Source organism: Crocodylus porosus, unplaced genomic scaffold (assembly GCF_001723895.1).
Source record: "Crocodylus porosus isolate Cpor-Errol unplaced genomic scaffold, CroPor_comp1, whole genome shotgun sequence".
In the NCBI taxonomy this organism is placed as follows: domain Eukaryota; kingdom Metazoa; phylum Chordata; order Crocodylia; family Crocodylidae; genus Crocodylus; species Crocodylus porosus.
In genome coordinates this window covers 19,725,952-19,741,505 of record NW_017728948.1, presented here as the reverse complement: position 1 = coordinate 19,741,505, position 15,554 = coordinate 19,725,952, and the positions used below count along the sequence as shown (strand labels likewise).

Genomic DNA, 15,554 nt, shown 5'->3' with positions numbered 1-15,554 from the left:
CACTTACTTTTTTGCAAAAAAAAAAAAAAAATCCTGATCTCAATATGGTCCCTTTTCTGGGCTGCCTGTTCTGGTTTTCCTGGTATCCATGATATGGAAACTTGGCTTCCTCTTGACTACAACTCAGCTAGTGACCCTGTCCTATTTCTGACTCTGCCCCTGGCATGAGCCTCTTGGCCCCAGTGTCACCTGTGACACCTGATTCTGGCTTCCTTACTTGGTTTGGCCCCTGGTGCCTGTCCCAGCCCCACCAGTCATCCCCCTCTTATGCAAGCCATCTTGAAGCCTCTCCCCTTCCTCTTCCCCTGGCCCCCAGAAGTCTTGGGACCCTGCTTGTCCCCTTATTTCCTCCCTGTGCTATTTCTGCCAACCCACAGCCTCAGCCACGCCTCCTCCCATCACTCCCCTTCCCCACAGCCTTTGGCCTCACCCCCCTCCCACTGACTTATTCCCCACTTCCCCTTGCTCCAGCACTGAGCCAGACCCACAGCTATAGGGCTGGGCTGGGACCATGCCCTATGCCCCAGGCTGCAGTAGGGACAAACACAGCGTGCCAGCGCTGGATCAAGGGTGAGTGGTGTGGTGGTGGAGGGGAAGACAGGGCGAGATGGGGGAGGGAGGGATAGGAGGCTTGAGGCTGCTGGGGGAGAGGCAAGGAGTGCAGGCTGCAGTTGTGGCTTTGGCTCTGGCACCAAGCTGGGGTTGGGGCTACAGCCAGGGCCAGAGCCAGAGCCAGATCACCTGCCTGCCCCCCACCCCACTGCCTAGTATTTGATTCCAAAGTCCCAAATGGGGAAACAAACCTTGCCTTAGAATTGAGTAAATACAGTATGCCAACATTTTAACGCTCTTACATACTGCCACAATGATGTTAAATGGCCTTGATATAATTGAGAACCAGATTCCATGTGTAAATAAATAACCATGTAAGAGCAAAATATAGGTAACATAATGTCAAGACAGACTTTCAATCCAGACAAAGCCACTAATATGCGCCATCTCAAAGCAGAAAACAGCTCATCAAGTTTGGCTGCCTTCATGCTGAACACACAATCACTGAAATTTCACACTTTCACAACGAGATCCTCAAGAGGGAAGGATCTGGCCTGAGTACAGAAAGGTTTTCAAATGTCAAAAACATTTTGGTTATGAATGTGAAAGAATCATTACAAATGGAGAGCTTAACCATCCAGCACACAGAATATCTGTGTGTACTGAGTTGTGTGGCCTGCTGGAACAATGGAAATGTATCAATGTCATGACAGGGCAATACAACTGAATAGCTTATATTATTTACTGTAGGTAAAAATTCCCTTGGGAGGCTCCCACACTCCATAACCAAAGGCAACATTCAGTTCTGTGTTGAATATTAGGGGGCACCATCTCTCCTTAGATGTGGACATGAAAGCCAGTAGGTTTAATGGGAGCTAAATATCAGTATCATGGAAGGATCATACCCACAGCTACACATCAACCTGAAATTGTGTGTGTGTGAAAATGATTAGTACAGGTTTTGTTTTTATGTTTTCTTTTTAATTATTTTTCTAAACATTTGTATTATCAGACAAAACATTTAGATCATGAGAAAATATTTATTTCCAACAGCATGGATTATCAATGTTAATTGGAAGAAGGCATGTTCAACGTTACAATTTCTCAACGCTGGACCAGTTGAACTAGTATGTAGCAGTGCATATATTAACCAGTTACTTCAAAGAAATGCAAAAAGACAAAGTGATGAGAAGGTGAGTACAAACATTCAAGGCAGTAAAAATGCAGAACACTGACATATGGTTGAAAAATGTACTTTTTTGTAATTCTCTTTTAGTATCACATAAAACTAGCAATTCACTTTAATACATTCTTCATTATCAACCAAACTTGAACTACATGAATGTATTAAATTTAATATTATCTTTCAGCAAGAAGAGCTCTTGAGGTCTAATGTTCATCTCAAATACTTAGATTTTGTTAACTTTGCCTGTTAAAGATAAGTTGAAAGGTACTGCACCAATATTATATAGTTTTTTATTTGATTTGTACAGAAACATGCAGATATTAATGCATGAGGGCTTTTATAAAAGTTATATTTGGTTACAATTGTATATATTATTGATAGAGCACACTAAGCATTTTTTGTTACATTTTATGCTGAAATGTTAATCCACAGCTACCTAAATGCCATCATATTTTATAAGGCTTAAAACATTAAGCCAAAGAATGGAGGAAATAATTATGTCTTTACCCTAGAACATAGTTACAAACTGATAGTAAGTTGTAGGCAGACATATCCATATGGAATTAAGATTGCATGGGTTTTGTATCAGCATGAAATGTAAAAAAAAAAAAAGGAAAAATACAAGTGACTGGCACAATATACCTTTGAACCAGTTTCGTATAAGGCTTTTGTTTTCCTGATGAATGGGACATTAACTTGTTAGACAGTTTCTTTATACATATTTAATCATGGCTGTATTACATCACAATCTATTTTTAATAAAATAAAAACTCTGGTGTTGTCTTTAAAGATAGTGAATTTCAATTTAGGGCATGTCCACCCTGCCCGGCTAGCACTGCCAAGAAGCAGGCTCCCACTCACTGTGCAGTAAAGACTGGAAATGCAGTGTAGCCAGTTTAGCAGAGCATGAACCCAGAACCATCCTCAAGCGCGCTGTCTTGGGCATGCTTCTTGGAGTGCGCTCAGGGTGCCGAGCATACGACGTGGCCATTTAAAGAACAGCTTGCAGCTAGTGTATAAGAGCTAGATTTAAGGTGCTTTCATTGTTTTGCTTCCATTCCTATAAAGTATCACACAAAACATTGCAGTATTTACTTGCTGACATGCTTTTCTTTGGCCTTTACCACATTTTTAATGCTTTTCCCCCTGTAAGAACTCAGTGTTCATCCATTCACTGGATTTTTGTAAAATTCAGTGAAACAAAATGCTAGATGGATTTCTTTCACCTTGGTGACATGTCCTTCCTTTCCCATCTAAAATTTCTTTGCATCAAACAATAACTGCAAGCAACAATTAATTTAAAGCTAGATTTTTATATGTTGCAAACTGCCTAGGACCAGGAGTTACTGACAGAACCAGCTGGTCATGCAAGATTAGCAAAGTATCCCTATTCCAATGCATTGCCGTATAATCTTTTTCATTTGTTTACCCCCCCACACACACACTAAACACAACGAAGCTGGACGATGGTTCAACAGCAAGTGCATATGATAGTGCTGGCAAGACTATTTTTGTTCTGAGTAAGCACATATTTTGTCTGAGAGAGGTTAGAAAAGCAAAGCTTTTTTCTTTAGGTCATTCCGCTTCCAAAGTGCCAGACGATCAAATTCTTCAATGCTCATTTTGAAGACTTCTTGGAACTCCTCAGGGGACAAGTGCCTCTTGAAAATGAAAATACAAAGGAATTGTAAGTGCTTCCATAAACAAGTATCTTTCTCTCGCTTCTGATTTTTAACCCACACTACAGTATAATGCATTAGGGTTTATATTCAAATCCCCAATATGAGTCTGGAAAAGAATCTAAACCAAATAAAGTAAGAGCACCTAGGAAGCGAGCTTATTGATAGCAATGGCTTATTTGTACAAAAAGAAGCTCTAGCCTTTGGGAAGGAAAAATTGTTCCTCACACATAACACCTGCTGTCAGAACACACCAAGACCAATTTAAGCTGTTCTGAAACTGAAAGACTGATAAAAATGTAATTTCAGAGGTGGATTTGTTTCTTTTTGATATTTAATGAGTCCAGTAGACACCATGATAGCAGCCTCATAACAAAGGAGAGATCATGCTGCTAAAGCTCTTACATGCAAAATGTGCTTATCAGTAGGCATAAAATTATATCATAGTGATATACTAGATAACGTTAATTTGAAATGGCAGGAACTGTACTATTATTTGATGTTCTAGATTATTCAATATAAATTGAGACAGAATGAAAAAGAGAATTATAAAAATAAAGACCTCTCATTGGAGTAGGATAAGGGATCTATATGATAAAATTATGCCTAATACCTAATAATTATATTCACAGAAAAGACCTTGAAGAATAAATACATTTTATAAAATGATAAATGCACCTGATTATTTTAATTATTAACATGGGCTAATTTCCCACAAAGCACTTTACAATTATCCAGCAGGGTTCACAGCTTCAGTTAGGCAGAGATTATACCACCTAAAACTGATATAATCAAATGAATCATCAAAAATGACAAACTGCCTGTTTCAAAAAAGACTTCCTTTGAAGTGGAGCTCAATTTTCGCAGATTCGGCGTCCGTGAGTTCCACTGGGGTTAGTTCAAGCTTAGGGGCTCAGCAGCTCTGCAAATCAGTCCTAAGGTGCCGAGCTGCCAAAACAAAGGTTGGGCCACTGTGCTGGGATGAGTATAAGATACTTGAGGCAGGGACAGTTTAGTGGTCAGGCACTCAACTGAGAGGGGAATCCTGGGATCCAGTTCCCAAACTGGTAAACATTTTAGGTTGTCCCAGGACCAAAAAAGAAGCACATCCAGGTTCAGGAAAAAGGACCCAGACCTTTCCTTCTCAGATAAGTGTCCTCAACACTAGCCATAGTGCCAGGGTTCCCTCCTTCTGACTTCTCGGGTCTTGCATTCCTTCCAGCAAAGAGGCACAGGTCCCACAGTGGAGGTGAAAGGTACTCTTCTCTCCCACCCATCCTAACCTGTAATCAGGTGCTTAGAGCAATCTCCTGGGAAAGTTTGTACACTTGCATTAGACAACCACTGGATTAAAAAATGTAATCCCTCTTAGGAGCAGAGACAGGAACTCAACCCACGCTCAGCCACATGTCCTAGCCTGCAGTATATGGAATCAGGCTCTCACTTTCTTTCTCCTGACTTTCAGCTTTGTTTGCCCTGCACCTAGCCCTGGATGCAACTCCCTGCCTGCCTACATCTCAATCCCATCTGCCTGGTCACACACCCTGCCTGTGCAAGTATTGGCCGGTCCTCACAAAGACCCCAGGATCACTGGGCAGTGACAGCATGGGGCTGGGGCCTGGGGCAGAGCCACAATCTCTCCCTGCTCGTGGAAGCAGCGCCTGGTGCAAGGCAGTATGGGAAGCAGATCACTGCTCTGCCCCCAGGCCCTGGCCCCATGCTGTCACTGCCTTGCAATCCCAGCCCTGGCCCCACCTGCCCACCCATCCCGCTCCCAGATGCCACTTCCTGACACAGACATCTCACCATTAGCCCGTGGCCCCATTCCCAGCCACCTGGCCCACCATGGAGCAGATTTAGTTAGGGAGTTTTGGTGAGCTGTTGCAAAGGGTGGAGGATAGGGAGATGGGTGCTGACCTGACCCACAATAGTTTACCAAAACTCCCTATATGGCCCACAAGCCCAAATAATTGCCCACCCCTGCTTTAGCCATTCTCTTTGGAAGGTACGCTTGGTACCTGCCCCTGTGGTTCATGCCTTCTAATTTTCTTAGACAGTTTAAACTACGGACATTTTCATCACTTCCCTTATGAGGGACAACATCTGAAACCGCACCCAAGCCCCCAAAGACAAAATGAAACAAGATATCTTTTGCTCATCCAAATAGATTGTTTTTCCATGGCTGCATTTGTAAAGCATGTCTTTGCCCCAGTAATCTGTTGAAGTTATGCTCAGAGAATTCTTTCACTGCAGGATCGGATCATGATTCTAGGACAAGATTCAGTTCGGGGAGAGACCGCTCCCTTTTTCCAAACTCAGAAACTGTCAGTGAAAGTTCCTCTTTTCAGTACATTGACAGATTCTTCACATTTTTACATGAAGCTGGAATGCCTTTGTTTTTGTCCTTTGTATTTGTTCAGTGTTCTGAGCCGTGCTTGAGTTAGCTGCTAACCATAGCCGCATACAAAAAGGAAAGAGAAGTTCCAAATTTTGTCATTTTTTTCTTCTAAATCTATATAATAGATTGCAACCGGAGTGAGATTAAAACAAACGGCTTTTTCTTTTAGGGAATCACAAACATATCTTTACAACATTCTAATAATTTCCAAGTACAGTGGTCTATAGAGCAGATGACTGTATTTACTTTCAAGGATTTCCTTAGACAGTTTACACATAGCAGATGAAATAATTTTGAAGTGAAAAATTAACCATTTACTTAAAAAAAAAACCCAACAAAAAACCTAGCTCTGGGGGCTGGATCCAATATAGGAGCTATGTCATGCAATGCCTAACTTTTAGGTTTCCAGGGCAAAATCTGGAGTTGTCTTCTAGGAGCCTACAGGTTAGGTTCTGGCCACCCTAAAAATGTGACATCTGGACTCTTAAGAAGGTGATTTGAAGAAACCGGATCAGACACCTAAGCTCCCTAGGTGGTCAATGGGGAGATTTATGAGGTTCTGGATTCTCTGGACACTGAGCAGGGAGCTGCCCGGAGCTGGCCGACAGAAACACTAAGCACAGAGGTGTACTGGATCTTCTCTCCCTTCAGGTTAGGTACCTCTGTTCACTTGAGACCTAGAGTGCAGAATCATCTTCTAATGATTGGCATTAAACTACTACTGGTAGTACCTACCTTCTATGTACCAGTTTTGTGGTTACAGCACGTACCCAGAGCGTGGGAGGCCTGGGTTCTAGGTCATCTCAGCCACAGGAAATGTAAATCCTCCCAGAATGGCCTAGCCACTAGGGTATTGGTTAGTCTTGGTAAAGGCACTCTCTATCCTTCATATGGAAAGTGGCTGGGGCCACTGCAGGGCCGTGTGGGCAGTGGATTGTGACTCTGCCTCTGCCCCGTGCTATCACCACCCCACACTCCCAGCCTTGCCCACCCATCCTGCTCCTGAACACTGCTCCCCACCTGCCCACGGCCGTGCACTCTGCCCACGGAGGTCCTGCCCCTGGCAGTGGGTGTGGGGCAGAATGGCTGGGGTGCCCCAGCAGTGGGACTGGGTCTGGCAGTGACAGTGGCTATGCTCTGGGCATGTCCAGACAAACACGGACATTTGTTGGTGCGCAGCAGGTTACCTTGGGTGGATTAGGGCAGGCTGGGGCCAGCAACCTTACCTGCTCATCTGGGTGTGGCCTCTGGGGTGAAGGTATCCTTTGGAAAGCTCGGAGTACGCAGTGTACCCGTCATATGTCCATTCTTCTAATTCAGGAGAACGAACTAAAGATCATTCCTTACCCAAACTCTGTAACACCCTCTTTCCTGTCAAACTCACCATATTGCTATTTATTTTTGCCCATTGTACGAACCATTTGCCAACTTGCCACCCAAAAACTAGTGCTCCTATCCATGAACGACTGGTGCCTTCCGAGATGGGGGGGCACCATGGTGGAAAGTGGCGACTGCCTGCAGCCACTGGCATTAGTTTTGGCAGTGGTGAGTGGGGATCGACTGTAGCTGCCGGCAGCGATGTTGGTGGGGGGGGGGATAGCGAGCGGGGACTGCCCACAGATACTACCGGCTGCAGAAAAGGCGGGGGGGGGGTGCGAGCAGCCACTGCCTGCAGAAGCCGGTGGCAGTTTTGGTGGCAGCCAATCTCAGGGGAGGCACGTACTCACCCATGCATCGCCTGTGCTCCTATTCAAACAAGTTTGTGTTGGACAATGCTATCAATGTATCAAATCCAGATATGACATCACCTTCATTCCCTGCACTGGTTTTGTAATGTTATAAAAAGGCATTACATTTATTTGGGTAGATTTTTTCTTTATGGATGCCAGCTGCTTATTTCTCACAGTTCAAACTTATATTGTGCTGGTGAAAGGACACTGGCGTGGCATGATCGTGATGAGGGGCACAACAGGTGTGAGCTACAAAACTCCAGTATTGCTAGAACCTAGGAAAAAAAGTTGAAGACAGGGGGAGGAAGTATGATCTTACTCCAGCTTTTCAATTCAGTTGCCTGATTGAGGAATTTGTATTTACTGCTTCTTCACCTGCCCATTATTTCTCACAGTGACTGAGAAAACAGCTTCCCAGGTTCCATAGTCTGTTCCTCAGTGCCATGCTCAGGTAACATGTTGGGGAAACACTGCCTCCTTAACTTTAAGTCTCCACTTTTGACACCAATGCAATCTTTGCTGCCCAAAGCAATGTCAGGGCTGCTCTCCGCAAACACCAGGCCTTGAGTCCTAAAGAAAATATTATCCCAGAAAGATCTCACCCTAGAAAGACTTCAGACAAAGGTAACATGATCATTGTGACTGGACAGTTTGATATATTGAGGCAAAGCTAAATGGTCTAAATATGTATAAGTGCAGCTAAATGATGATTTGAGGAAAAAATATGGTAAATGTCTACAAGCATTTGAAGGGTCTAAACACCAAGGGAAAAAAAAGTTTAGGGAGGTTATGACAATTATTCAGGTTTTTCTCCGTACACATGATTCCAGTTTTGCATCTTTACCATTATTGGACTTTCTTGATCATACAGCTAGGGAGAACGGGTCACAGTAAAATCTAAGAGTGTATTTTCTCCCTCATCAGTTATTTGAACTTTAATTATCTTGAATAGAACTAATTCTCTGATAAGCAAGTGGTACCTGGCCTCATTAGTCAAACAAACGGAGGAAATTAAAAATTACACAAAGGAAGAGGGGGAAATATCAACTTGTGTGTGTATATATTTTATAAGACCAAGATATGACTTTGAAATCCCTTTAGGGGAAAGCAGCTTAAAAATCCTACCGAGCTCTATTAATTGTATGCGGCTTAGCTTTCACTGAGAAAGAAATGTCAGCCCTATAATTTATTTGTAATGTATTTGTTATTTCTGTTTACACAAAAAAATTAATGCATAGTATGCTAGGTGATGAATTTACAATGAATGAAGATATAGTATTCAGAGTGGAAGTTAGGGTGGAATAGTTTGTGTGCTGTAAATTAACATCCTAGGCTAGGGACAGACATTACACATAAATTGGTTTAAGTGATCAGAAACTGGTTTAAACCTGTAACAGAACAGATGTTCTGTTCACATAAACCGGTTTGAAAGTGGCTAAAACTGTTTGAGATAAACCTGGTTGAATGTAGTATCAGACTTAACTGATTTAAGTCAAACCAGTTTATTCAATGTCTGTCCCAGACCTCTTGCTCATTTAAGCAAAACCAGACTCCCCCAGAATCCTCACATGCTCTCTGGACTGGGCAGGGCTCTCCTCTCCACAGTAGGGCTAGCCCCTCCCTTCTGCTACTGGTTGCAGCTCTGGCAGAGACTTGCAGGCACAGCAGTGTCTGCCTAGTTTCCCCATTTTCCCTCTCACCTCCCCACACCCTGTTAAACAGGGATCCCCCGTCCCCTCTGCCTTACACAGACATCTCACCATTAGCTAGCAGATCACATGCTGGCTCTGATCTGTGCTGTGGCAGACAGAAGTGCTGGCTTAGGGCTTTTTGGAGCTAATCAAAGCTCAGCTGTTAATGTCCCTCCATACCTTCTTTGTTTAAGAAGAGTTTGAACTAATGAGAGAGGCTGTTGTTGTCTGATGGGGAGATAAATGCTGAGAACAGAGCTCATAAATGCTCTGTTATCAAGGAGGCGGGAACCCCTCCCTAATCCTGCTGGGGCTGGCCATGCCCCCCTCAGCTCAGCCCTGTAGAAGGGAAGGGAGGGCTGCTCTTGCACCCCCTGGCTTCTAGCATGAGCTGCTACAGGCATGTGCCTGCATTTCTGGGATGTCTGTGTAGTTACAAAGCGATTGAGCCTAGCCAGCTTAACTAACCTGCAAAGATTGAATCAATTCAGGCTCAGGCTTTTTGAATGCCTGTCCCTAGCCCTAGAGAACTGTATACCAACTTTTTTGGAGAGAATTCATTATCACTGTGTGTCTTCCATCATTTTCCATCACAAAATGTTTCCTTTAAAAACCTTCAGCATGAGACTACTATTATTCTACATGTCTGCTCACTATCATTAGTTAATCTAAAAATCATAGTGGGATGATGACTGGTCTTATGTCTATCATTGATATTTTCCAGTTCAGAAAAGGAAAAATGGCATTTACTGTACACTGACAGCATTGCTGGTGCTGTACCAAGCACAGGGTAAAACAGGGATCCTACTTGAAACAGCTACTAATTTAAGGGCTACACTGACATAATCAATTAGGGAAAAAATTTGCATAAGACACAGTAAATTTAAAGTTCAACTTGCAACTGTACACACTACAATACTCCTGACTGGTCACAGATAATATGTGTACATAATTATTATATAAGCATGGGTGGATCCAGGACTTACTAAAGGGGAGTGCAGGACACTGTTCCTCAGACTATGGGAGGATGAAGGTAAAGGCATAGCTGGAGTCCCCAGGCTAAAAGGAGACACCAAGAAGCCATGCAGAGAGCAGGTGCAGGAAGGAGATACCTTTTTGTCACTGCTGCCACTGACCCCCACTGACCTTGGCATGGGGAGAACTGCATAGCTGCTCCAGCCATGCTGTAGTTGGGAGCAGTTTGTAGTGGCTGCATGGGGTGTTGGACTCACCTGGGGGGACACTCAACACCTCAGGCTCAGGAACAATGGTGGTAATCCACAGGTTCCTCTTTCTAGTACTTGGTCCCTGTTCACCCATCCCCTGCAGGTGAACCGTGCTGGCTGGGAGTTGGTGCTGAAAGGAGGAACCTGTGTACTGCTGTCACTGTCTGCAGCTGAGCCCAGCTTCCACACAGCTGCTTCTTGTACTACAGCATGGCAGGAGAGGCTCTGGGGCTCCTACTGTGCTTGTATCAGCTAGGAGCAGCAGTAGAAGAGAGTGTGTTCCTCCTTTCAGTGCCTTATCCCAGTCGGCAAGGGAGGGGCTGGCTCAGAGCAGCTGGAAATCTGCCGACTGTTGCTGCTGTTCCCTGCTGAGCCTGGCAGTGGTGGGGGACAGGAATGGCTCTGGTGCTTGCCCCAAACTCAGGTCAGCTGGGGATAGTAGCAGCGGAAGGTGGTGTGACCCTGTCCACAAATAAACATTTTTTTTTAATAGCCAAGGCTTCTAGGTCTAAGGGCCTGATTCTCTCTGCTGGTATTAAGCCACTGTGACTTGATTGACTTGTATAGAATTAATCCAGCCTAACCGACCTGGAGATTTACATTATAATAATCAAATAATAAGTACTGCTACTTTTTCATAACTTTGCTTTATGAAGTTTGTTTTGCTTGAAGATGTTATCAGATGTCCACAATACCACAATCTGTGTAACCTAAGAAAGGCTTCTTGTTGTTAAAAAACACATCTAGCACACATACAGCTATAGCTGTTGTTCACCTTAATTGCACTTCTTTTGAATACTGGCACTAACTAAAGTTTGCTGTAAAAAAAGATGTGACTAGGCACATTGTTATTATTATATGGTTTGCTCTCCTAACTTACACACACTTTGGAAGAAGCAGGATGTAATACCTAAGAATTAAAAAAAAAAGCTCTGATAAATCTGTAGAGCACGGCAACCCATCATAATATGAAGCCTCATGCTCTCAGATAATGCTCATTTTAATGAGCATGTAGAGATATTTGCTTATGACAGTGTCTGCCAGAATAAAGATAATTAACTGCATGTCCGGAAACTCCCTATAAAACGTTAGCTTAGAAAAAAATTATGCTTTTTCTGTAAATTAATGAGGCTTGTTTCTATTTTTCTGTGGCCTATTAAAAAGCCACTAACCAGTCTGAGTAGATTTATAATGTTTATTTAATTCAGAGAAGTGGGTTTTTTTGAGAATAGCTGTGTTCTTAATGAAACCAAGATATCTTCAGAATTAATACTGAGCAACATCACATTAACGTGCAAAAGTTATAATAAGGCAAAACCATAATTAACCCGAGGCCATGTTGCCTGAAGCAGTGGCCAGGTCAAATGGCATAAGCTAAATAGATTTAAGCTGTGTCAGTAATTGGATGGGAGATCTCCAGGGAAAATCCAGTGGTGCTGGTAGGTATCATACTTCCTTACAAGTCAATATTGAGCCAGTGAACCAAGTAGTGTACACTACTGCATAGCTGGAGGTGATGAATTTAAGATGAGGAAAAGGCAAGGTCCTGGTCACTAGCTGTCATGAAAAATCCTACTTAATATTTTTGTTAAGTCCTGTGTTCTAAGCCAATTATAACTGGGCATTACATTATGTCTATCTGAATTCAAACTGCACTTATAATTGCACACACTTGCTTTTAAATGTGGTATATTTTATACAGTGTGCCTTTAAGCAGTCATTCTGCTTCACATTTTTCACAATGACTATGTTTCATCTACATTCTTCCTACCAGCTCATCTCTATCAGTAATACTTTTAACATTCCCAAACCTCTGAGAAATGCAATCCAGGTGCATAAGTATAGAAACTGGCTCTGGGCTACTGTCCAGGTCCAACACCAGTTGAATAAACTGGGAAAGACTGTGAGACCCTGAGTCACGTAGAGCAGTAGGTATTCTTGCAAATAAGTGCTAATCAATGTGAATATAGGGTTACTCTGTTCTATAATATGCCCCTTTCGTTTCTTGAATGTGAGAATATGAACTTTTCCCTAATTTTAACTATCTCATCAAGAAATAACTAATCTCCCACAAAATTTGAGGTAACCTGAATCTAACCTAAGGATGCCAACTATAATCACCTGGACAACATTTGCTTCACACTACTGCATTTTTCACAACCTGTACTATTACCCAACTTCCTATGATTCTATGATTACTACAAGTGTTGCCTTCCTTTCCCCCTACCCTACTCTGCTGCTGTGGCTCAGCAGGCTTCCTGGAGGCTTTTTCCAAGATTAGCCCATGGCTCATTATACAACTGTGATTCACCATGTGCCAGGCTCCCAGGGGAGTATTCAGAGTTATCATTTATGGGGTAATTAGGCTGCATACTTGATAAATATTTCAGCCTATTAAGTAATTAGGCAATTGGAAAAAATGCTTAAGTGGTGGCACAAGGTGCTTTCTAACAAACATTAAAAGATATCACAAAATGTGTACAGGAGCTCTGCTGACTATGAGATATGGCAGTGGCGACCAGCTGTTGAGCCTGACTAAGGCATTCAGAGACAGTCTAAAATAGCAGAGTTGGCCAATGTCATTCATATTATGCATACAATCTGCTAGCTGAGCGAGCCTGCCCAATCAGTGGACTACTGCGGTGGCACAAGGAGGAAGAAAATACAGATTCATGATCCCATCTGACCTCAGAACCCTTTGGGCAACCTGTGATCTCCCCATGGCTCACACAGGGCTTGTTCCCTCCCGCCTTGTGTGCGGTACAAGGTGTGCAATGAGAAGAAGGTTTCTGCATCTTCCCTTCTGCCCTTTGAGCCCCATGTACCTATACAAAGAAGAGGGACTACTGGCTCTTTGTATGTACCTTGCCCTATATCTCCAGGCATGACACACCACAGAGGAGTTCTGTTTTACCAGCAGGGTAACAACCTGATCTCTTGTGATGGATCCCAAAGCACAAGGAAAATCATTTACAGCAGCACAGCATATAAAGTATATCCCCTAATTAGGTAATTAATCCAGGAAGCTAAAGATGATTTTTAATATGGTATTTAAAATATACAAATTACTTCACACACTGCAGTTATTCTGTAACATCTCTTATCTGACAATCTATCATCATATAACTGAGGATAACTTTGGGTAACTGGTAATGCCAACCCACTATTCAACAAAATGAACTTGTTCATATTTTAAATAAATTACATAATTACTCCCTATATGAGATCAGTATTAAAAATGTTATGAAAGCTTATGGGAAAAACACATATTCAAGATTCATTGCAATGTCTTTAACTTTAAGCAGGCAGATAAATACGAAACTGTAGAAGCCACTGAAGCTCATTATCTGGGTGCCATGGCTCAGGCAAGGTTCCAGGCTGACAGCTGACGTGCAGAGGCTCAATATCAAGCAAGTTGCATTGAGAGGTTTTGGACCCTGATCCAGGGAATCCACCGAAGTCAATAGGCAATGTTTTGTTTACTTCATTGACCTAATGTCCTTTTGCATCTTGTTTCTAAAGTAGGTTTCCTAGTTTCTTCTGTTCTTGGGGTTTAGAGTATCCACTTATTTGAATACTGACAGCCGACACCTCGTGCACTCCCCAGGCTATTCCTAGCCAAGATGGAATCAAGTCTTTTCATACGTTATTTCATTTCAGATGCATATTTTTTCATTCAGGAAGGGCTCATTTCATAAAGACTTGGAAAACTGATGTGAACAGAAAGGGATGGATCCAGAGGGGTGAAGTGATACAATTACATCCCCTTTCTGACCACGCAGCAGAAGCAGTAGCTTGGAACTTTTTGAGGTCCAAAGGTAAGCATTTCCGTCTTTCTTTCCATGCTCAGAGGCATGTCTTCTCCCTACCCCTTGCACTCCTATTCCCCCCTTCCCTTGCCTGTCACTGCCAGTCTTTTCAGTGTTTCAAGAGTGAAGGGATCTCCTTTCCTACTCCAGCCAGGCTGCATGGGGGCTATACTGAGCCCAGGGCACTGGGCGCAGTGGCAGGTGGATGGGTTCCACCTTCATGCCTCCTCCACCCAGGTGACCCCTGACAGTCCTGCAGTATGCATGGGGAAGGGGAACTTGCTTTCTTGCCACTACTCTGGCCTGAGCCCAGCCCCCACACAGCCTGGCTAGAGTGGGACAGAAGCTCCTCTTGCCCCAGGGCAGCGCAGCCAGCAAGGATACTGGCAGTGGCAGGCAGGGAGGAGATGAAGAGGGGAGGCAACATGCCTCTCAGTATGAAAGGAAAGAGGGCGGGAATGCTTACCTGTTTCAGGACTTAAAGCCCCCAGCTGCTGCCCTCAGGGCCTGGTCTTCCTGCTTCAGTTGGGAGGTGGGGGGAGGAGGTTGGGAGCAGGGGAGCAGACCCCCCTGCAATGCCAATTGCTGCTCCAGCACTTCCCTTCATAAAATCCTAGATCTGCTTCTGTGAACAGATACCAAATGCCAGTTGCAGCCATAGCATATATAAAGGGTAAGCAAGCATTAGGCAATTTTTCTGCAAGTTTAATAGCATGTGATTTCACTAAAGTTCTTGAGTCGAGCCCTCTCATGCTGTTTGTGAACTTCATTCTACGTTTGGCCCTGACCTTCCTTAGGTGGCTTTAAAAATGTCATCTGAAACCGAGGTCCTTTCTTTTTAGATCGCAGCACAGACAGGGTTCCAACTCTGTCCTCCTTATACCCTTCTGAACTCCAACAAGAAGGGCACAGACTGTCCCTTCAAAAAATGACATCTACAAATGAAACCCTTCTAATCTCTTACAATTGCAAGTCCAATTCCTTGCCTAGAAATGGTTGCAACCAGTTTGTGACTTCATTAAGCAAAACTGGAAGAAAAAAATTCATCCTGAAAAGCAGATCCTAAGTGCACTTTTAGGAGGAATATTTACATTTGAGTCAGTATATGGACTGTGTTCAAGCAAGGGTCCACCCATGTTTAAATAGTTGATTTCTGTTTACAAGAGCAGGGTGCCAGGTAAAGCCTTGCACAGCATTCACTTGGTCACATTCCTGCCCCCCCCAACACACACACACACACACACACACACACACACACACACACACACACACACACACACACA

The 15,554-nt window shown here is 43.4% G+C and overlaps 1 protein-coding gene across 12 annotated transcripts in view; it reads right to left on the bottom strand.

The window, feature by feature from the left end:
* Positions 1-1,511: 1,511 nt before the first annotated feature.
* The window catches only part of ABLIM2 (actin binding LIM protein family member 2), a 260,365-nt gene continuing 246,322 nt past the window's right edge, over positions 1,512-15,554 (bottom strand). For 11 of the 12 annotated variants that reach the window (XM_019553313.1, XM_019553314.1, XM_019553317.1 and 8 more), the window contains one exon: positions 1,512-3,399. In XM_019553313.1, the coding sequence (XP_019408858.1) occupies positions 3,286-3,399 (114 nt within the window). In that variant the 3' untranslated portion in view covers positions 1,512-3,285. The remainder of the gene's footprint in view (positions 3,400-15,554) is intronic. The other variant, XM_019553316.1, reaches the window with a different exon arrangement.